Source organism: Ictidomys tridecemlineatus, unplaced genomic scaffold (assembly GCF_052094955.1).
Source record: "Ictidomys tridecemlineatus isolate mIctTri1 unplaced genomic scaffold, mIctTri1.hap1 Scaffold_46, whole genome shotgun sequence".
NCBI classification, from domain to species: Eukaryota; Metazoa; Chordata; class Mammalia; order Rodentia; family Sciuridae; genus Ictidomys; species Ictidomys tridecemlineatus.
Window position 1 is genome coordinate 292,974 of NW_027522984.1, and position 22,318 is coordinate 315,291.

Here is a 22,318-nt window from a genome sequence, read left to right on the forward strand (position 1 = left end):
CTGCTTGGAGCCCATCTCAGGTTGCTTGGGCTCTCATACTCAGGCAGGCTGTCCCTTCTGAGAGCACCTTCCCAATTGTATCTCATATTTGACTTGAAGCCACCATTATTTCCTTCTCCACCGCAAAGTGTGCCCTCACAATGCTGGACCACACCTAATGGCATTAGGAGTGAATTATTCAAGAAGGGAAGGGGATGTAGAGAGAAGGAAGAGAAGGTACAGGACAGAAGATGAAAAAATCCTGTGTAGCTCCTGATACCAGTTGAATCTCAGGAGCACTGCTATAAAAACAATTGACTATCAACCACTTTCTAATTCAATGCTAATTGTGCTTGTGATCAAATTAGGAGTTGAAGATGGACTACAAATATGTTTCTTGCTTTCCAGAATCAACAAGGGAGATAGGATGGAAGTAAGAAATCTAAGCTAGAGAGATAGTAATAACTACCTCAGTAAAGTGTTATAAATTTTGTGCTTCAAAAATGACAGAAGGCCACTATGAATATTCTTTTCCAGCAATGGGGAAACTCACAGTGGATTAACTCTATCTTACTATTTAATTTGAATTTCATAAAAAGCTTCATGTATTCACTTATTGTGATGATCAAAAGATTGAATTTTGACTTTCACTGATTGAGTACTATATATCCCCTTAAATGGGCATAGAGGCTTCAGATAAACTTCTATAAGGATATGTTTATTGACTTTCTCATTATAAAACTTATCATAACATATTTAAAAGAACACATCTTATATCAATGTCACTACAAAAGCCACCACAACCACCTTCATTTTCATTAAAAATTATTGAAAAATTTGGTGATAATTGTTGATTCTCTAATTAGAGCTCAGGAGGAGCTGCCAGTAATAACTGGCAGTGAGAGGAGAGAGCCCATTAGACCCAGAAAGGGTGAGTCTTCATGTGTGGCACTGAAGTGGGCACCTCCTTTTCATTAGAAAATACATAATACTTTGCACAGACCCTGAGCAAGGTCAGCAAGGTCCAGCATCTCTTATCATTCATCAATTGAGGAATATAGAGTCTATCTTCATTTTGAGTTTTCTTCACAAAATACATTTTTGTTCTCTGATGTTCTGGGTCCCAGGATCTGAGGACAACAATGCACAAATCATTAGGGAAGTTCAGGCTCCACTTATTATCCAATCTCTGCACACAGAATTCAGAATAATTGGCTTTTCAGATTGAAGTATTCCTTGATCGGCTAATTTCAGGGAAATCTGTAATGTATAGACAAGCACATAGAGAAGAAATGAATGAAACACCAGGAACCAAAGCAACAAAGTCAAGAAGATACATTAAGCCCAGTAATGCTCCACAAACAAAAAAAACTACTTTTAGTATCATGTTCTTTGAATTCGTCCTACTCATTCTCTAAGGTGTGTCATAATTGGATAGTAAAATTATTCATTTATCTGAAAAATTATTTCATAAACATTTATCTTGTACAAGGCCTGAGACAAGGAAGTTCTGTAAGTTCTGGTGAGGAGAGCTTCACTCAAACATCAGAACCCTGTGGTAACCACACCTCATGACTGTGTACAGGGTCTCTCCAGGAGACTTGGAGCTGAATTTACACTGTGCTCAAGTTCACAGTCCACACATACACATGGAACACTAGTCTGCATTGAGTCCATATGTTTTTTACACTTTGGTCTTCATAAAGCCATAGATTTAGAGCCCCCATGGTGTAGAACTCTAAATCTCAAAGATCGTGCAAAAGAGACTCACTGAACTATAGATCTAAAAATTAAATGATGAATGAGCATATAGTTTTCTGTCACTTGGCCCCCTCTGTTTGGAAAAACATCTTCAAATAAAACATTGTATATATGAAAAGCTACTGACCTGTGTTTCCTTACAAGTTTTGAAGGAGAAGTTCTGCATTACTTTGACAAGAGCAAGTTTTATGTTCATGAGAGCAAACCTCATGGTGATGCAGTTTCGGGGTCCATTTCCAAAGGGCATGTACACGTAAGGATTGATGCTGTCCTTGTTATTCTTACTGAACCTTGTCCCACAATAGATGAGAAGTAAGCAAAATATTAAAACCTAAACAGTTACTTATTTCAGTTTGTTCCTTAGACAATCTCAAGCAATGGTGTAAAAGATGATTTCTGGGCTGGTCATTGAAATCCAGCTGTGGCTTTGCTATGAGAATTGTTAAGCTATGGAATTTTTCTACCTTTCTATTACTTAGCCTATAGAAGTTTTTCCACCTTTCTCCCCCTTAGCCTATAGGATCTTTCCGTCTTTTTGAGATGAGATTAATGCTGTTTCAAAGGAAATCATGGTAAATTGAGACAGTAAAGAAAACAAAACACACATAAAATTTAAGGAGTATAAGAGTGAATACATAAAATAAAATGAGATAGTGGTTATGTCAGTTATGGCACATGCTTTAAAATTTGAAAACACAAACACACACACACATACACACACACACACTCATACACACAGAATAATGTGCCATATCTGAGGAGAATTCATTTTAGCATCAGAATAAACAAAATCCTGGGTGTTGAAGGCTCTTATAAAAATAATGGGGAAATACATGTATAGCCTATGCACATCCTGAAATATATTTTAAATCATCTCTGGATTGCTTATAATAAGTAATAATATTTAAATACTATATAAATACTTATTGTTTTAGACTGTTTAGGAGAAACTGACAAGAAAAAAGTTTATAAGTTAGTTGAAATTATAGATGGAAAAACCATACATAAGGCTGAGCACAGCACATGCCTGTAATCACAGCAACTTGGGAGACAGCAGGATCCCAAGTTAAAAGCCAGGTTCAGCAATTTAGTGAGGCCCCAAACAACTCAGTGAAACCCTGTCTATAATAAAATACAAAATAGGGCTACTGATGTGGCTTAGTGCTCGACCACTCATGAATTCAATTCCTGGTACCACGCAAAAAAAATCATACATGCAGAGGTTGAATGTATATATTATCAGGTGCAAGCAAAAATAAAATATGATACAATCTAGTTTAGCAAAAATATCTATCTATACATAGAAATATGTTTATGAGAACATGATCATATTATTAATTCATGGTTATTTGAAGAATTTAACAAACTAAAAATTTTCTTCTCAGAAAAAGAAACATTTTGTGAGGTGAATAAAGAGACTACACCTTGGGAGCAAATTTTTACCCCTACCACATTAGATAGAACATCAATCTCTAGAGTATATAAAGAACTAAAAAGCAAAGCACCAAAAAAACAAATAACTCAATCAATAAATGGGCCAATAACCTTAACAGACACTTCTAAAAAGATGACATACAATCAATCAACAAATATATGAAAAAATGCTCATGATCTCTAGCAATTAGAGAAATGCAGATCAAAACTATTCTAAGATATCATCTCACTCCAGTCAGAATGGCAGCTATTATGATAACAACAATAAGTGTTGGCAAGGATGTGGGAGGAAAAGTACACTCATACATTGCTGGTGGGACTGTAAATTGGTGCAGCCAATATGGAAAGCAGTATGGAAATTCCTTGGAAATCTGGGAATGGAACCACCATTTGACCAAGCTATCCCTCTTCTTGGTTTATACCTAAAAGACTTAAAAACAGCACGCTACAGAGATATAGCCACATCAGTGTTTATAGCAGCACAATTCACAATAGCTAAACTGTGGAGCCAACCTAGATGCCCTTCAGTAGATGAATGGATTAAAAATGTGGCATATATACACAATGAAGTTTTACTCAACATTAAAAGAGAATAAAATCATGGCATTTGCAGGTAAATGGATGGTGTTGGAGAAGATAATGCTAAGTTAAGTTAGCCAGTTCCCAAAAAACAAAACAAATGATGAATGTTTTCTCTGATATAAGGAGGCTGACTTGTAGTGGGGTAGGGAGGGGAAGCATGGGAAGAATAGATAAACTCTAGATAGAGCAGAGGGGTGGAAAGGAAATGGAGGGGCAGGGGATTAGCAAGGATGATGGAATGTGATGAACATTATTATCCAAAGTACAGGTATGAAGACATTAATTGATGTCAACATACTTTATATACAAACAGAGATATGAGAAATTGTTTTTATGTGTGTGTACTAAGAATTGTAATGCATTTTGTTGTCATTTATTTTTTAAAAAATCAATTTAAAATTTTAAAAAAAGAATTTAGGATAGTGAATAGACATAGTATTTGTTTTGTTCCTTGTCACAAATTCATATCATTTCGCAAGAAAGTGTTATATTTATAACAGGAAAACTGCTTAAAGTACAAAGACATATATGAAAATAATTACATAGCTACCTATATGTCATCTATGATAAGAAATACAAGGACATGCTTGGACAACCCTAGCCCAGGGTGGTTCCCTTTCCCAGAGGTCCTGTACCTTTCAAGGCGGAACTCCTCAGGCTCTGGCCAGTGCTGTGGGTCTCGATGAAGAACATAGCTTGATATCATCACCACTGTCCCCTTCCTAATGGGCACTCCATTGATTTCAACATCTTTCTTACAGATCCTCTCAAGTCTGCCAGCAATTGGGTACAACCTGAGAGTTTCATTCACCACCATGTCCAGATACTTCATCTGTATCACAGTTTCATAGGTAGCAGGTGCCTGAAGAGAAAAAAAGAGATTTTTGGAAATTTATGTTTAGAACTAACTTTAAACACAATCTACGTAGTTTTATTAAAGTGTTAGGAAGTCCCAGGAATAACACAATATAGAAGGAGAGTAATGCTTACAATTGACTAAGCACTGTAATAACAATCATGTCCATTTGACAACCATGTCCATGGCTCATTGAGAAGTGCAGAGTAGTTTTGTACATAAGAGACCTTTGGGACAATCCCAAATTCAGTGTATAATATCCTCAGCATCATCATGTACTACTTTTCCTCATGCAAGGAAAAGTAACTAATAGAATATGACAATTACACTGAGGGAAAATATGTAAAAATCACTGTTACCTTTCTCTAGAAAAGTCACATGCCTATTTCACGAAAATAGAAAAGAGGAAATAACCAATTATATATAAATTTTTTTGAATAATCCTGCTTTGAGTATATATATATATATGTGTGTGTGTGTGTGTGTGTGTGTGTGTGTGTGTGTGTATGTGTGTGTGTGTGTGTATGAAACTTTAGGATAACACTACATCATGGAAAAAATATTTGGAGAATCTGGTAAGTTCCATTCCAGTACCACCAAAAGAAGTCCAAGTTTGGATGGCACCATGTCACACAATTTCAGTTCCAGAGTACATTCTAAGGAGGGCAGGAAGCCACTCTCAGCCCCACCCTCTGTTGCTGGACCAGTCTCCTGGTTGTTCTTCAGGGATTCATTGTGAGCTCTGAAGAAGAGGCTTTGTGCCCACTTCACTCCAAACCAGCCATGCCAGCCCCAGAGACCAGGTGTCTTCATATCCAATAGACTCCCTACTTAGGCAGAGGAGTAAGGACAGCTGGTACTACTTGTGACTAATGCCTGGTGTGTCATTGGAGAGGATACAAAGTAGAAGTAAAGAATTTGGCTCAGGAGTCAGAAAACCTGACTCATCCCCTAACTGCTTCTCTCAAATACATTACTAGATGTGTGGAGCAGAGCATTTTCGTCCTGCCCATCAAGCCCAGGCTCACTCAGCAGACAACCAGGCAGGAGCTCATGCCACAGCTCAGCAGAGCCAATGATCTGGACACTTGAGTGACACATGCTTACACTTCCTGGGTGTAATGATGGTAACTGGTAATGGATACAACTGAAACTACACTCTTTTAAAAATTCCTTGTAGTTTTGGGAATAGCATTTTCCCCAAAATACTGTTTTCTCCTTCATTTGTCTCTTCAAATCCTTTAAAAATAGAGGTGGTGGAAAGAATCAGTGACTATATTTTTGACAAAGCCTCCTAGGAAGTGAAAAGGAGGCAGTCTTGTTGAGGCTCAGCCTCCCCTCCTCCCTCTCCAGATAACATCTTCTCACCTTATTGGGCAAAGTCGAATCAATCTTCTGCTGCAGTTTGGTCTGGACATCGAGATGGGTGGCCAGTTCATACAAAATGAAGGAAAGAGCATTGCTAGTGGTCTCATAGCCAGCAAAAATTAAGATAATTGACTGGGCCACAAACTCCAGATCAGACAGGGCTAATAGAAGAGAAAACACAATTTAGGTAAATTCAGCAAATCCCAACATCAGAGTTTAGATAAAGAGAAATCCCATTAAACCCCACAGATCACTATGTAGGACCATGGAAAAGCAATTCAGAGTCACTCGCAGAGTGGTTTTCACTTTCATGTCTCTCTGATAGGGGAGACAAAGAAAAACTTTTTTTTATTCCTGTTTTCCTGAGGTCTATAACACTCTTGGACTTGGCTACTAACTATGCCATTCTCAGCACCACCAAAGATAGGTAATTGCAAGAGATACCATTTCTATCTAAGATACACAGTATGATCAACATGGACTTTTAGATACCTAGGCCCTGAAATAAACATGGTCTCTGTGCAAATCATGCAATTCAAGATTAAAAAAAAGAATACACACAACAAGTGTTTGAAAGGTCTACAGAGTTCAGATTTATTGATGATGGTTTTCTATGTTGTCATGAGAACATTTAATTACCAAATCTTTTATCCCAGTGAGTATGAACCCCATGAAATAGGACTATAAAGTCAAGGTTCAGGCCAGGTGCAGTGGCACACACCGGTAATCTCAGTGGGAGGCTGAGGCAAAAGGATCATGAGTTCAAAGCCAACCTCAGCAACAGGGAGGTGCTAAGCAACTCAGTTAGACCCCTGTCTCTAAATAAACTACAAAGTAGGGCTGGGGATAAGGCTTAGTGGTTGAGTGTCCCTGAGTTTAATTCCTGGTAACCCTCTCCCCTGCACCAAAAAAAGTCAAGGTTTGGAGCTTGGCTTTTTGCATTCGTAGCTACTAGCCACACGTGAATGTTTAAATTTTAAACAATTCCTCAGTGGCACTAGCCACATGTCAAGTGCTAAGAAGGCACATGTGTTTGGTGGTTATTTTATTGAAGAGTTAAACTACAGACTGTTTACTTCATCACAAAAAGCTGAATAGAATTGGGTAGATACATACAGGATAGATGGATGAATGGATGGATGGATAGATAAGTAGATAGATAGATAGATAGATAGATAGATAGATAGATAGATAGATAGATAGATAGATAGATAGATAATATGTACATGTGAACCTAAAAATATGTACACTGGGGCTGGGGTTGTGGCTTCGTGGTAGAACACTCACCTAGCACACGTGAGGTACTGGTCCTCAGCACCACATAAAAATAAAATAAAAGTATTGTGTGCATTTATAACTAAAAAATAAAAATATCTTTTAAAAAATATGTATACTGGCAGGTTGTAGTAAGCCCAGTCCTCATCTCTAGAATTAATTGGTCAACATTCAAGACTTTATTCAGTTGATTGTCATAGTACTGGGTGCCATGAATTAGAACTGCAATGGAAGTATTTGTGCATTACAGAAAAAAGCAATAAATTAGAAAAAAAAAATGAAGGAGAGAGAAAAATAGTTTATATCACTGGATGTGAGTAGATACAGAAATATTTCTTTCCTCTGTTGCATGTAGAAGTATTTCATGTTAATAATGTTGCCTACTGAGAGTATCTAAAAGCAAAAATCCACAAGATGATTAAAAATTTTGATTTCTAAATTTCATTAATTGCAAAAACAAAAACAAAAAACAAAGCTGTCATGAGAAACAGCGCAGAAACCTAGAATATCTTAAATCAGAAAGCAAGAAAATACTTACAAAATAAATGAAAAGGACACAGAATACACTATATCCTACTATAATGTGGTTACATGTCATAAAATGTACAAGACTACGAGCAAACCCTAAGAAAATCTGTGGACTGTGAATGCTAGAAGTGTGTCAATACAGGTTCCTGAACTGTGTAAATATAAGTCTCTGGTGGTAGATATGGGGAGTGAAGCAGTGTATTCAAGACTACATGGAGAACCTCTATGTTTTCAGTTCAATATTGCTATGGCCAGAATAAACAGAAGCTACTTTTAAAACAATCATAAAAAAAGATGACAAGAATAATAGAGGACTCAGGAGCCTACATGAAAGGGATTCCAGTGGACAAATATGGGAGAATTGAGCATCAAAATAAAAATAGTAAGAAAATAAGTTGAATAAAACTACCATGCTAGTGAAAGAAATACTTGTTTTTATCAGCTTCAACATTTGAACATGGCTCTAGGTGTGCTTCTCTAGAAAGTTCCTCAGGCTATTGTATATGACATCCAATCATGCACTTTCTGCAACTAGGTAGAAATACTCTTCTTCCTGGAAAATCTTCTGTACATTTCCAGAACAATCTTTCCCTCTGAGTTTCCCCATCAGTAGATGAGATAGCAACCTTGTTTACCTTTATGAGACTCCACATCTTTGGAATTCTGAGAATTTATCATAAGCTGAAGAAAATCCACCCGATGCTAGAAACAGAGAGATTTCAAAGATAGCAGGGCATTAAGAGTGCAGAACTTATCTTCCCTTCTGATACTATGAATTCTTTAAGTACAGAAGTCCAGCTGGAGTTTCCTAAGTCATCAGTGAAGAAAAGCATCCATCTACAAACTTTGAAGAGTAGGATATTTCCCTGAATGAAAACTGGCTGTGGTGTCCAATAGCTACTGGCCTTTGCTCTCACTACTTGTGAGCTCCTGTGGATTCTGAACACAGCCTCCTGGCCAGAGAGTGGTTGGCTTTGTCTCTTGTTGCATTTGTTTGCTTAGAGAGAAGTCCTGGACTTCAATATTTTGTTTTACTACCTTAATTCTTCACCAAAGATGCCACAGATTAATCTCCTACAATTGTTAGAGCTCATCATCAGATTTTTGGCAAGTTTCTTGAAAACTCCCACCATGCTTAAAGCTATGAATTTTGTACTGACCCCTGGAGGGCTCATCCTGGCTCCCTGGCATGCACACATTATTGTGTCAGGCTTCATACATGAAACAAAATCTTCACCTAAAGAACCCCATGCCTGCTCCATGAGGGGCCAGAAAGTTCCAGCTACCCTGAGGATGCCTTCTGTGGAGAGTATGTAAAGTGAGTTTTTAAAGGTTTGGAAATGCAATGATTTTTGACTATATAAAATCTGATGAAATTAAATCACCAGGAAAATAACTTTTATGTTGAAATTTTACCTATTAAATAGACGGGATATGATGAAACATTTTCCCTCTATTTAAAAAAATTATTTCAACTGATATATTAAAACATTAAAATATACATATCAACAGGTACCTGATTACTTTGATATATGTATATGCTGTTTGAAGTTTATGTCAGTTCAGACACATTTTAATTGCATTTATCATTTCCTAATGGTGGATGATTTCAAAATCTATTCAGTTCTTCGAAAAAATAAATAAGATTGACAGACCTTTAGCCATGCTAACGAAGAGAAGAAGAGAGAGAACTCAAATTACTAACATAAGGGATGAAAAAGGCAATATCACACCAGATGCTACAGAAATACAGAAGACAATTAGAAATTATTTTGAAAACCTATATTCCAATAAAATAGAAAATACTGAAGACATTGATAAATTTCTTAAGGCATATGATTTGCCCAGACTGAGTCAGGAGGATACACACAATTTGAACAGACCAATATCAGTGGATGAAATTAAAGAAGCAATCAAAAGACTACCAACCAAGAAAAGCCCAGGAACAGATGGATATACAGTGGAGTTTCACAAAACATTTAAAGAAGAATTAATACCAATGCTTTTCAAGTTATTTCAGGAAATAGAAAAAGAGGGAGCTCTTCCAAACTCATTCTATGAGGCCAACATGACCCTGATTTCGAAACCAGACAAAGATACCTCAAAGAAAGAAAACTACAGACCAATATCTCTAATGAACCTAGATGCAAAAATCCTCAATAAAATTCTGGTGAATCGGATTAAAAAACATATCAAAAAAATTGTGCACCATGATCAAGTAGGATTCATCCCTGGGATGCAAGGCTGGTTCAATATACGGAAATCAATAAATGTTATTCATCACATCAATAGACTTAAAAATAAGAACCATATGATCATCTCAATAGATGTGGAAAAAGCATTCAACAAAGTACAGCATCCCTTTATTTTTAAAACTCTAGAAAAACTAGGGATAACAAGAACATACCTCAATATTGTAAAAGCAATCTATGCTAAGCCTCAGGCTAGCATCATTCTGAATGGAGAAAAATTGAAGGCATTCCCTCTAAAATCTGGAACAAGACAGGGATGCCCTCTCTTACCACTTCTGTTAAACATAGTTCTCAAAACACTGGCCAGAGCAATCAGACAGACGAAAGAAATTAAAGGCATAAAAATAGGAAAAGAAGAACTTAAATTATCACTATTTGTGGATGACATGATTCTATACCTAGAAGACCCAAAAGGGTCTACAAAGAAACTACTAGAACTAAAAAGTGAATTCAGCAAAGTGGCAGGATATAAAATCAACACTCATAAATCAAAGGCATTTCTGTATATCAGCGACAAAACTTCTGAAACGGAAATGAGGAAAAACACTCCATTCACAATATCCTCAAAAAAAAAAAAAATACTTGGGAATCAACCTAACAAAAGAGGTGAAAGATTTATACAATGAAAACTACAGAACCCTAAAGAGAGAAGTAGAAAAGATCTTAGAAGATGGAAAAATATACCCTGTTCATGGATAGGCAGAACTAACATTATCAAAATGGTGATATTACCAAAACTTTTCTGTAGGTTTAATGCAATGCCAATAAAAATCCCAATGGCATTTCTTGTAGAAAGAGATAAAGCAATCATGAAATTCATATGGAAAAATAAAAGACCTAGAATAGCAAAAGCAATTCTAAGCAGGAAGTGTGAATCAGGCGGAATAGCAATACTAGATTTCAAACTATATTACAGAGCAATAGTGAAAAAAACAGAATGGTACTGGTACCAAAAAAAGCGAGTGGACCAATGGTATAGAAGAGAGGACACAGAGACTAATCCACAAAGTTACAACTATCTTATATTCAATAAAGGGGCTAAAGGCATGCAATGGAGGAAGAAGAGCATCTTCAACAAATGGTGTTGGGAAAACTGGAAATCCATATGCAACAAAATGAAACTAAATCCCTTTCTCTCGCCATGCACAAAAGTTAACTCAAAATGGATCAAGGAGCTTGATATCAAATCAGAGACTCTGCATCTGATACAAGAAAAAGTTTGCTCTGATCTACATATTGTGGGGTTGGGCTCCACATTCCTTAATAGGACACCCATAGCACAAGAGTAAAAACAAGAATCAACAAATGGGACTTACTTAAACTGAAAAGTTTTTTCTCAGCAAGAAAAACAATAAGAGAGGTAAATAGGGAGCCTACATCCTGGGAACAAATTTTTACTCCTCACACTTCAGATAGAGCCCTAATATCTAGAGTATGCAAAGAACTCAAAAAATTAGACAATAAATAACAAATAATCCAATCAACAAATGGGCCAAGGACCTGAACAGATACTTCTCAGAGCAAGATATACAATCAATCAACAAGTACATGAAAAAATGCTCACCATCTCTAGCAGTCAGTGAAATGGAAATCAAAACCACCCTAAGATACCATCTCACTTCAGTAAGATTGGCAGCCACTATGAAGTCAAACAACTACAAGTGCTGGCGAGGATGTGGAGAAAAGGGTACACTTGTACATTGCTGGTGGGACTGCAAATTGGTGCGGCCAATTTGGAAAGCAGTATGGAGATTCCTGGGAAAGCTGGGAATGGAACCACCATTTGACCCTGCTATTGCCCTTCTGGAACTATTCCCTGAAGACCTTCAAAGAGCATGCTACAGGGATACTGCCACATCTATGTTCATAGCAGCACAACTCACAATAGCTAGACTGTGGAACCAACCCAGATGCCTTTCAATAGATGAATGGATAAAAAAAAACGTGGCATTTATACACCATGGAATATTACGCAGCACTAAAAATGAGAAAATCATGGAATTTGCAGAAAAATGGATGGCACTAGAGCAGATTATGCTTAGTGAAGCTAGCCAATCCATAAAAAACAAATACCAAATGTCTTCTTTGATATAATGAGAACAACTATGAACAGAGCAAGGAGGAAGAGCAGGAAGAAAAGATTAACATTAAATAGAGACATGAGATGGGAGGGAAAGGGAGAGAAAAGGGAAATTGCATGGAAATGAAGGGAGACCCTCATTGCTATACAAAATTACATATAAGAGGTTGTGAAAGGAATGGGAAAATGAACAAAAAGAGAAATTATTAAAGTAGATGGGGTAGAGAGAGAACATGTGAGGGAAGGGAAGGGGGGATAGTAAGGGATAGAAAATGTAGCAGAATACAACAATTACTAATAGGGCATTATGTAAAATTGTGGATGTGTATTCAACGTGATTGTGCAATTTGCATTTGGGGTAAAATTGGGAGTTCATAACCCACTTCAATCTAATGTATGAAATACGATATGTCAAGAGTTTTGTAATGTTGGGAACAACCAATAAAAAAATTAAAAAACAATTAAAAAAATTAATAAGAACAATTTTAACATAGTGTTGCAATAAACATGGGAATGCATATCTCTCTTTGACATACTGATTTCATTTCCTGTGGTTATAACCTAGTAGTGACACTGTTAGATCATACCGTGGGTCTGTATTTGATTTCTGAGGGCCCTCCTCATAGTTTTCCATAAAGGCTGTCCTAATGTGCATTCTAGTCAACAACATACAAGGACTCCTTTTTAGAGCATTTGGGACTTTTTCTATCAGCAATATTTATGCCTTGACAAACTAAATTCCACGCCCATTATTTAATTGTAAATGCTTTCCCTCTGATTCATTATTTTTTCAGTATTTGGAAAATATAATTTTATTTATTTAAGTCTTTTTTATTAGTTCTTTTCAGTTATATGAGAGTAGAGTCCATTTTGACATAATTATAAAAGCATGGAATATATCTTACTCTATTTCAGTTCCCTCTCTAATTCATTCTTGTTTTTCAATTACTAGATGCTAAATTCTTTATTCTCCCCAAATGAAACCCTCTACTACTCCCAACCAAGAGTTCTTCATCTACCTTTTAAAAATATACAAAGAAGTATGGAAGTCATACACCCATAGGCAAATAAATTATCAAAAATGAACCTCTGTAACCACAACCAGATTTTACCTGTTGTTTCTTTTGAAGGTGACATTCTTTCATTCTCTTTATAGCTTTCTTTTAAAAATTTGTGACATGCTTTGGAAACAGAGAGATATTCATTTTCTCATAAATTGGAGTAAGGAATGAAAATATTACTGCAGGGGAAAGAAAAAACAAAGGACACTTCAGTGAAAAATGTAAAATTTACCTGGAGCAATTACATTTTCTCTACCAATTGGAAAAGTGGAAATCACAGGAGTTCCTAAAGAGGAACTATTTCTATTTGGACCACTGATTGGGCTCCAGGCCACTGGATGAGGAAGAAGATGTCATATATAGGATCACCACTATACCAGTGAGATCAGTGGCCCCTTATGCCTCTTTGGAGTGACCAAAGGAGCAAGATGAAAACCCTGACCCCTTTCCCCTTATTGTACTGGAATAGAGTGGCTTTGGATAAAACTAGGCTTTTGTCTGAAGCTGCAGTTAATCATGCTCTTCAAGAAAGAGCAGTCAGGATGGACCAACAGAGCAAGTTTTCTTCAATCACCACATAAGAAATCCAGAAGGCATTATTAGAAAGAAAATTGAAAAACTCAAAGTATGGACAAATTGATCAATATGCACCTAAATAAACACTGGATGAAAGAAGAAATATAACGTGAAATAGATAAAGTATTGAAAGGAAATAAAGAAGGTATAATATGGAATGGAGAAAAAGCCATCATTGCTCAGAGATAAATTCTCATCTATTAAATAAAAACAAAGATTGCAAATGAATGATCAAACTTTACATAATAAATCATGAAAGAAAAAGCAAATTAAACTTAAAGGAAACAGAAGAGAGAAAATATTAAGGACCAAAGTGAAAACTAATCAAATAAAAAATAAAATCAATAGAATAAATTAATTAAAACAAATGCAATTCTTTGAAAAAAAAACCAACAAAATTCACAAAATAATAGCTACTCTGACCTAGAAATAGAAAGGCTACAGTTAGTAGCATTCAAAGTGAAAACTTGGGAAATACTGACATTATAAACATAGAAAGAATTATAAAGATATTGTAACAATCAGATTACACAACAATTATACAAATTACATAAATGAAATAGACAAATTCCTAAAAAGACACAAACAACAGAAACTGACACAAAAAGAAATGCAAAATATATATTGACATACATCCTGTGATGAGATTAAATTAGGAACTTTTCTACAAAGTGAAGCTCAGGTCCAGATGTTCCAAGGACAATTCTACCAAACATTAAAAGAACTAATACCAATTCTTTACCTCTTTACAAACATTCATAGAAATATCTATTATTTTATAAATATAGAATACAGTGAACACTTGTAAAAGATCTTAAAATGCCCATGTTAGCCTAATCTTAAGACTTAACACAAAGATAATACAGGAGAACTACAAACTGATATATCTTATAATTATGGATGCAAAATCTCAACAGAATATTAGCAAATAAAATTATTTGTTGTTCTCTATTCTCTCTCTTCTCTCTTCTCTCTCTCTCTCTTTCTCTCCTTCCCACTTATCTATATCCTCAAAGTCTCTTTGTCTCTTTTCTCCTGCTACTAGCCAACATCTTTTGATTCCTCTTTTATGCTTCCTAAGATCTAATAACTCTATATCCTCATTTCCTACCTCCTTAACATCTCATCCTAAATCAGTCCCCCATTCTCTCTTTGTCCACCATTATAAACTGTAGATCTTTTTGCAACCTACTGTTTACATTGTTAATAATAATCAAACTCACCATTTCTGTCTATTGTGACAAACCTGTAAACATCTCAAAAGAAGCTATTTGGTTTAATTAAGCCTGCATAATGTTTGCATGGGGATATGTTAATATTGATCTCCTCTTTAAAGGAGAGGTCATGGAATTCTGCAGGGATACTATAAGTCTATTGGTAAAAACTGTAATACCTTAGATCTGCACTGATAAAGGGAAAGACATGCAAACAATATGAAAAAACAAGGGAAGAAAGTGCCCCCAAAAAACCGAGATACATTACTAGAACCAATGGCCAGCATAGCAGAAGAGATGTCCAAAAAGAGTTCAGGATGTATGTAATTAAAATGTTCTGTGAATTAAAGGATGATATAAGAAAGCAAACACAGGCAACAAAAGGTCATTTCAATAAAGAGTTACATAGCCAAATACAGGAAGCAAAAGTTTACTTCAATAATGAGATAGAGATTCTACCAAAAAAAGGAAAAGAAATCATTGAAATAAAAAAAACCAATAAAGCAAATTAAAAACTCCATAGAAATCATCACCATCAGATTAGATCACTTGAAAGATAGGACCTCCGACAATGAAGACTAAATATATAATCTTGAAAGTAAAGTTGACCACACAGTGAAGATGGTAAGAAACCATGAGTAGAACATTCATGAATTATGAAAAGTCCAAATGTAAGAATTATTTTGATAGAGGAAGGCATACAGTTTCAAAACAAAGAAATCAACAATTTATTCAATGAAATAATATTAGTAAATTTCCTATACCTAAATAATGAATTAGAAAATCAAATACAAAAGGCTTACAAGACACCAAGTGTACAAAATCACAACAGATTCTACACCAAGGCACATAACAATTAAAATGCCTATCATACAGAATAAAGAAAGAAATTTAAAAGCCACAAGAGAAAGGAATCAGATTACATATAGGAGAAAATGAATTAAGATCTCTGCAGATTTCTAAACCCAGACCTTCAAAGCTAGAGGGTCCTGGAATAATATATACCAAACTCTAAAAGAAGGTGGATGCCAATCAAGAATCTTATATCCAGCAAAATTAAGCTTTAGATTTCATGATGAAGTGAAAAACTTCCATAATAAACAAAAATTAAAAGAATTTACAACTAGAAAGCTTGGACTACAGAACATCCTTAGCAAAATATTCCATGAAGAAAAAATAAAAAACAACAATGAAAATCAGCAAAGAGAGGAAGTACACTAAAGGAAAAGCCAATCAAAAAAGAAACCAAGTCAAATTAAAAACCAAAAATAAAGCAAAATGACTGGAAATATAAACCACACTTCAATAATAACCCTGAATGTTAATGGCCTAAACTCATCAATCAAAAGACATAGGCTGGCAGATTGGATTTTTTAAAAAACCAACAATATGCTACCTTCAAGAGACTTATCACATAGGAAAAGACATCCACAAATTGAAGGTGAAAGGTTGGGAATAAATATACTACTCACATGTACTGTGTAAACAAGCACAGGTTTTTATCCTCATATCAAATAAAGTAGACATCAAGACAAAGTTAATTATAAGGAATAAAGAAGGATATTTTATACTGCTTAAGAAAACCATTCATCAATAAGAAATAACAATTATAAATACTTATTCCCCAAACAATGAATTATGGGATAACAAGAAAATGCCAAATGTAATAGCCATCTACATTCATCAAACTCTTCTCAAATTCAAGAGTAAAATAGACCACAATACAATAATACTGGGTGACTTTAACACAACACATTCACCACGGGGTAGATCTTCCAAACAAAAGCTAAACAAAGAAACTATAGAATTCAATAATACAATCAATATCTTAGATTTAACAGACATATAGAGAATATTTCATACATCAATGAGTGAATACACTTTCTTCTCAGCAGCACATGGATCCTTCTCTAAAATAGACCATATATTATGCCACAAAACAATTCTTAGCAAATACAAATAGAGACACTACCCTGCATGCCATCAGATTATAATGGAATGAAATTAGAAATTAATGATAAAATGAAAAACAGAAGCTACTCCAACACCTGGAGACTAAATAATATGCTACTGAATAATCAAGGGATAGCAGAAAACATCAGAGAGGAGATAAAAAAATTCTTAGAGGTAAACGAGACCACTGATACAACATCTTAAAATCTCTGTGATACTATGAAGGTCGTACTAAGAGGAAAGTTCATTGCATGGAGTTCATTTCTTTAAAGAATAAAAAGTCGATAAATAAAGGACCTAAAATTACATCTCAAAGCCCCTCCAAAAATAACAATCAACACTAAAAGTAGTAGAAGACAGGAAATAATTAAAATCAGAGCTGAAATCAATGAAACTGAAACAAAAGAAACAATTGAAAAAATTGACAAAACACAAAGTTTGTTCTTTAAAAAAATAAATAAAATTCATAAACCCTTAGCCACACTAATAAAAAGAGAGGAAAATTACTAAAATCTGTGATAAAAAGGAAATATCATGATGGACACATCTGAAATATAGAAGATAATTAAAAACTATTTAAAAAAATTTATACTCCAGTTAAATAGAAAATATCAAAGACATCAACAAATTTCTAGAGTCATGATCTATCCAAACTTAATCAAGGTAATATACACAAGTTAATTAGATCAATTTCAAGCAAGGAAATAGAAGACACCATCAAAAGCCTACATACAAAGAAAAGCTCTACCAGTCAGATTCTCACAAGACCTTCAAAGAAGACCAAAAACTAATACTCCTTAAATTATTCCATGAAATAGCAAAAGAGGAAACTTTTCCAAACTCATTAAATCACTCTGATTTCAAAACAAGCCAAAGACACATCAACAAGAGAAAATTTCAGACCAATATCTTTAATGAACATAGATGCAAAAAGTCTCAATTAAATTCTGGCAAATCCATACTACCAAAAGTGTTATACAGATTTAATGTAATCCCTATTAAAATCCCAATGACATTCTTCATAGAAATGAAAATGCAATCATAAAATTTATTTGGAAAAATATGAGACCCAGAATAGCTAGCAATACTTAAAAAGAAAGTGAAGCAGGAAGCATCACTATACCAGATCTTAAACTATACAGCAGAACTATAGAAACAAAACCAGCATGGTATCTGCACCAAAATAGACTTGCTGACCAATGGTACAGAATAGAAGACACAGAGACAAACCCACATGAATGTGGTTATATCATACTAGACAAAGGTGCCAAAAACATTAACTGGGGAAAAAAGCCTCTTCAACAAATGGTTCTGGGAAAACTGAAAATCCATATGTAGCAATGTGAAATTAAGTCCCTACCTCTCACCATGCACAAAACTTAACTCACAGTGAATCAAGGACCTAGTAATTAGGCCAGAGACCCTGCACCTAATAGAATAAAAAGTACCCCAAACTTTCATTATGTCAGATTAGATTCTGACTTCCTTAACAAGACTCTTAAAGTGCAAGAAATAAAATCAATAAACAATAAATGGGATGGATTCAAACTGAAAAGTTTCTTATCAAAAAAAAAAAGAAACAATCAATAAGGTGAAGAGAGAGCCTAAAGAATGGGAGCAAGTTTTGACAACATGCACATCATATAGAGCACTAATCTCCAGGATATATAGAGAACTCAAAAAATCTAACACAAAAAATAGCAAATAACCCTATCAAAAAATGGGCTAAGAAATTGAACAAACATTTCTCAGAAGAAGAAACACAAGTGATCAACAAATGTATAAAAAAAGTTCAATATCTCTAGTAATTAGAGAAATGCAAATCAAAACTACTCTAAGATTTCATCTCACTCCAGTCAGAATGGCAGTTATGAAGAATACAAGCAGAAATATATGTTGGTGTGAATGTGAGTGGAAAGGCATTTACATTGCTAGTGGGACTGCAACTTGGTGCAACCACTTTGGAAAGCAGTATAGAGATTCCTCAGAGAAGTTGGAGTGGAACCACAATTTGACCCAGCTATCCCACTTCTTGGTTTATACCCAAAGAACTAATAATCAGCATAATACAGTGATGCAGCCACATTAATGTTTATATCAGCTCAATTCACAATAGCTAAACTGTAGAACCAACCTAGATTTCCATCAACAGATGAATGGATAAGGAAAGTGTGGTACATATACACAATGGAATATTATTCAGCATTAAAAGAGAATAAATTCATGGAATTTTTACAAAAATGAATACAGTTGGAGAATATCATGCTAAGTGAAGTAAGCCAATCCCAAAACACAAAAAGTCGAATGTTTTCTCTCATAAGTGAATGCTGATCCATAATGGGGGGGGGGGTTATCCGAGGAATGGAGATACTTTGGATAGGGCAAGGGAAATGGAGGGGCGATGGGTGTAGTAGTGATGGTGGAATGAGATGGACATCATTACCCTAGGAACATGTATGATGACACAAATGGTGTGAATCTACTTCATGTACAAGTACAAAAAAGTGAAAAGTTGTGCTCCATTTGTGTTTTATGTAGTGGAATGCATTCTACTGTCATGTATAATTCATTAGAACAAATAAATAAATAATTTTTTTAAAAAGGAAATGAAGTACTCACGCATGCTTCAGGATGAAAGAATTTGAAAATACGATGATAAATGAAAGAAGTCAGACATGCAAAGACAAATATTGTAGGATTTGTTAATAGAAAATTCACAGTATCAGCAAATCTATAGTTAGAAAATAAATCCATGGTTGCTTAGGCTTGAGGAATACAGAGTTTATAATGAAATGGTAGTCTGGTTCTGAGTTGAAAAATGGTCACTAGTGATGGTTGAGTATATCTTCATACTGAACAATTTAATTGTATAATTAAGTGGGGTAATTAAAAGATTGTTAATTATGTATCAATAATGATCTTATTTAAATAGAGAGAGGGAACTAATAACATGGTAGTCCACATACTTATTGAGAGAAGCAAAGGGTCAAAGAAATGAAATTTTAACAGCTTCTTGACTTTCTCCACAAAGGGATCTTGTGGGTTGTTGAGAGAATCAATGTTCACTCCAAATGATGTCGCTGTGATCACATCCATACTATAGGCTCCAAAGATGCTGAATAGAGAAAGACATGGAAAGTTAAAACCAGTGGCTCTTCCCAATCCTTCCACTACACATGCAGCAAAAAGTAGGAGTAAGTTCACATACCCAGGCAAGACAAGCAGTGAGCCACACACTCACCGTTATCTGCTGGACTCTCAGATGACTCCATGATCCTTCACACTTACTATGAGGCCTTTATGAGTTGCAAATGAGTACTGCCCTTGTTCCAGGAGTGATGGGCACAGTGAGGTGAGGTAGACTCACTTCTGAACTCAAGAAGCTTACCCAAACAGGGATAAGATCCATAATCAGACATACTACAGTAGCACAAAAAGAATGTGAATGATGATAGTTTTGTTCAAACTGAGCTTCAGCAGGACAAGGGTGGAATAACTGAGTCTTCCTAGAGGGCTCAAATAAGGTGACCTTGACCTTGACAGTATTTTGTCTTCTAGTATATCCAAAGTCACAAATAGCAGCCAAACAAACCTTGGTGGATACAGGAGAGATCCTTTCTCCCCAGCTTCCCTGTCTCCACCTGGGAGAAGCTCCTTCTTGGATGAACAGTTGGAGTTGTGACTCCAAACTTGCTTTTGTCTGCTCATTGCACTAGCTCAACATTTGGAATTCAGAAGGCAGTTGGATGGGGCTCCTGGTGGAGCTTGGAATGCCAGAACTGCCCTGCTACTTACTCTTTCAAGTTTATAAACTTGCCCTTCTCTGATTCCAGTCTCATGTTATTCACCAACACATCTCCAGACTTGTTAATGATGGGGAATATCTATGCACAAAACAAAAGATCATGCATAGTTAAGTGAGGAGACTCAGTCCCCAACACTATGGCTTTCCCAGAATGAAGAAATATGAGACATTTATAATGATTCCCATTATACCTCTTCTAAAACATAAAGACAAAAAAACATTTTTTGGAAGTTCAAATTCAGAGGACTATCCGTTTGAAAGGGACTACTATCTCTCTCACTTTCTACCCATACCCAGATTAATCCTTTAAGTTTCCAATGAAAAACCTTCCTATTTTATTACCTCCTTGAATTTTCCACTAGTGAAGGTTGGAGACAGCAGTGTTCTTATTCTCTTCCACTGTTCGTCCCCAGACATGGTGATGGCTTTTTTCATAAATCCCACTAGACCAAAACTCTGGAGTCAAAGGAAAAGATATTTTGTCTACATAAATGTGGAGGTCTCCACAGTTGCAAAAGTTTGTTAAACAAGCTTTATTTAAAAAATGTTTAGTGTGTGATAGTAGAAAAAGAACACCTGGACTTAAGCCTAATGATGTGCAAGATTGACATCAAACCTACTAAAACCAGTGGGAAATGTGATAGTAGGAGCAAATGTGACTCCATTTTGTTTTATGACTTCATACTGTAAAACAACCATGCCAAGTAGAAAAGTCATGACTGGGACAAGATGTTCTTTTCCTTTTGCTATAGAAACCTTTAAGAACACAGAACTACCTAATGGGGTATTGTTTCTGTAACTAGAGTAACTGGGCTCTGTTTCTGTAACAGGGGTGACTGGGCTAACTCTGATTGGTTAGGCTTACCTCTGCTTGACTGCACTGTCCCACTTCTGTTTCCTGACTTGCTTGCACTGACTAGACGCCCTAAACAGGCTTATAAAAATGCCCTTGCAATTGTTTGGGGCTGATCAGGGGAACAGTTTTATGTTCTGGTCAGCTGCCACCAGTGTGCCTGAATAAAGGCTTGATTTGATTATATATGAGTGGTCTGGAAATCAGTTTGTGAAGCCCTGGGATGAAGCTTTAACTATAACATCCACTGCCTACTATGTCAGACATTCAATAGTATTTATTCCAAATGCCTAACCACCTAAGAGTTTGGAAGAGACACCCAGGTACCTCACATCATTTTTGGACTTTATATTCCAACCCTTGTTTAAATGTAAAATTTCCTTTGGTTGAAAGCTTTTTCCAGAGGAATAGACAGGAAGAAGACCTAAGAAGATCTAGTACAACCCCCAGGGCTATTGCAGAGGAGAAATGGGTTGGTGACAGATAACAGATGTTCTTGGTCAACTATATGTTACCTAAGATCAGTTCTGTCTTTACATGCATTTACAACATAAGCATCTTGATAAAGGGGTGCTTAGATATGATAATTTTAAAAATAATAATATTTGAAACATAAAATATTTTGTCTACATAAAACTCTCAGCTAATGTCAGAGAAAAGAAAAACAAATAAATAAAAGACATACAGAAAAAAAACACGTTATTAATGGAATTTCTTCCAATATTTTCTACAAGGGAAGAG

General features: G+C 35.4%; 1 protein-coding gene across 1 annotated transcript; it reads right to left on the reverse strand.

Annotated features, from left to right (window-relative positions):
* Positions 1-676: 676 nt before the first annotated feature.
* LOC144373706 (cytochrome P450 3A9-like) lies at positions 677-21,141 on the reverse strand. Its single transcript, XM_078036729.1, has 7 exons — positions 21,067-21,141; positions 20,715-20,803; positions 19,886-20,034; positions 5,981-6,156; positions 4,392-4,618; positions 1,868-2,030; positions 677-1,239 (listed from the first exon to the last, which is right to left on the reverse strand). Exons 1-7 carry the CDS (start codon positions 21,139-21,141, stop codon positions 1,144-1,146), a joined length of 975 nt encoding a protein of 324 aa, XP_077892855.1. The 3' UTR covers positions 677-1,143.
* Positions 21,142-22,318: the final 1,177 nt, after the last annotated feature.